This window comes from Buceros rhinoceros, unplaced genomic scaffold, assembly GCF_000710305.1.
Source record: "Buceros rhinoceros silvestris isolate BGI_N320 unplaced genomic scaffold, ASM71030v1 scaffold31191, whole genome shotgun sequence".
Classification (NCBI taxonomy): Eukaryota; Metazoa; Chordata; class Aves; order Bucerotiformes; family Bucerotidae; genus Buceros; species Buceros rhinoceros.
This window is the reverse complement of record NW_010394128.1, coordinates 5,333-6,652: the sequence shown is the minus strand read 5'-3', so window position 1 is coordinate 6,652 and position 1,320 is coordinate 5,333. Positions and strand designations below refer to the sequence as shown.

Genomic DNA, 1,320 nt, shown 5'->3' with positions numbered 1-1,320 from the left:
CCAGGACCCCGCGGGATGCGCTGGGATCTGCCCACCGCACCCGGCACCCCCGCAGCTTGGAGCGGGACCCGAAGGTTTCTTGCCTGCAGGGGAATTCAGCTGACCTGTTCCCACGCTCCTTGGCCTCAAAATAATTAGCTGTAGGTGGATTTAGGACGGAGTGGGGCCTTTCCCACCGAGCGAAGGGGGGCAGGAAGCCCCAGCTGCTTCGAACCACCTCTGCCACCAAAACACAGGAAAACTGTTTGACAGGGGTGCAGAAAAGAGGCTTCAGCCCCTGGAAGAGGTGGTTGGAGAGGGGGAAACATATCCCCCCTGCAGTGAGGTCTGCAGGGTGCTGCCCCCCGATGCTCCCAAAGTTTCTCACCTCCTTGTTGTGGGTTTCCACTCCCCCGGAGCCCAGCAGCCAGCACCCTGGCACTGAGCTACGATGCTCGCTCACAACATTTGGGTGCCAAGACTGACCCTGTGTGACAGTTATTAAATAGCCAGAAAGTTTAATGCTGTGGTGAGCTGGAGCGTGTGGCCCCATGAGTTAAGGGTAACCTGCTGGGTGCTGATCGCTGAGGGTTGAAGCAGCCACAGCTGCTCCCTGCCACCAGTGGGAATGCTCCAAGGGATGCTGCAGGGTCTGAGCCCACCTTCCCCACCACGCAGGCCCTGCAGCTGGGGACGGTGCTGGTGGGATCCCCCACGCAGGACGGGACCATCTCCATCCTCACCACCACAGCAGAAGCGGATCAACCCCACAGGGTGCAGTTCCCGGCTCCCCACCAAGGCAGCGCTCTGAGCCCGGGGCAGCCTCGCTGGGCCAACTATGTCAAGGGCGTCATCCAGCACTACCGGGGTAAGGCCCAGGCTGCCGGGCAAGCTGGAGCCTTCCTCACATGGGGCTGGTGCTTGGTGCCTGGCTTTTGGTGCGCTCCAGGGGCTCTTCCAATGCCAGGGCAGTCCTGCAGCTGCTGCCAGGGCCAGGCTCCTGCAGAGATGCTTTCAGCACCCAAGACCACTGTGTTTGCTGAGCGGATGCCTGGGTCACCCTTTTAAAACGTTTTAAAGCATTTTAAAACGGAATATCGATCACAGGCTCCTCTCCATCTTTTCCTCGCGAGCTGTGGAACCAGGCAACCCCCAGCCCTGCCAGGGCTCACAGTCCCTCTCCTCCGTTCTCTTCCTGCAGGTGGTCCGGTGCCAGGCTTCAGTGCTGTGATAGCCAGTGACATCCCCCTGGGCGGGGGCCTCTCCAGCTCAGCCGCTCTGGAGGAGGCTACCTACACCTTCCTCCACCAGATCTGCCCTGGTATGGCAGCGGCCGGTCGT

At 61.1% G+C, this 1,320-nt stretch overlaps 1 protein-coding gene across 1 annotated transcript in view; it reads left to right on the top strand.

Annotated features, from left to right (window-relative positions):
* Nucleotides 1–657: 657 nt before the first annotated feature.
* GALK1 (galactokinase 1) overlaps nt 658–1,320 on the top strand; it is a gene marked incomplete at its 5' end in the record, with an annotated part of 3,969 nt that continues 3,306 nt past the window's right edge. Inside the window, 2 exons of the mRNA XM_010145148.1 lie at nt 658–847; nt 1,181–1,300. Coding sequence (XP_010143450.1) covers nt 658–847; nt 1,181–1,300 — 310 coding nt within the window. The remainder of the gene's footprint in view (nt 848–1,180; nt 1,301–1,320) is intronic.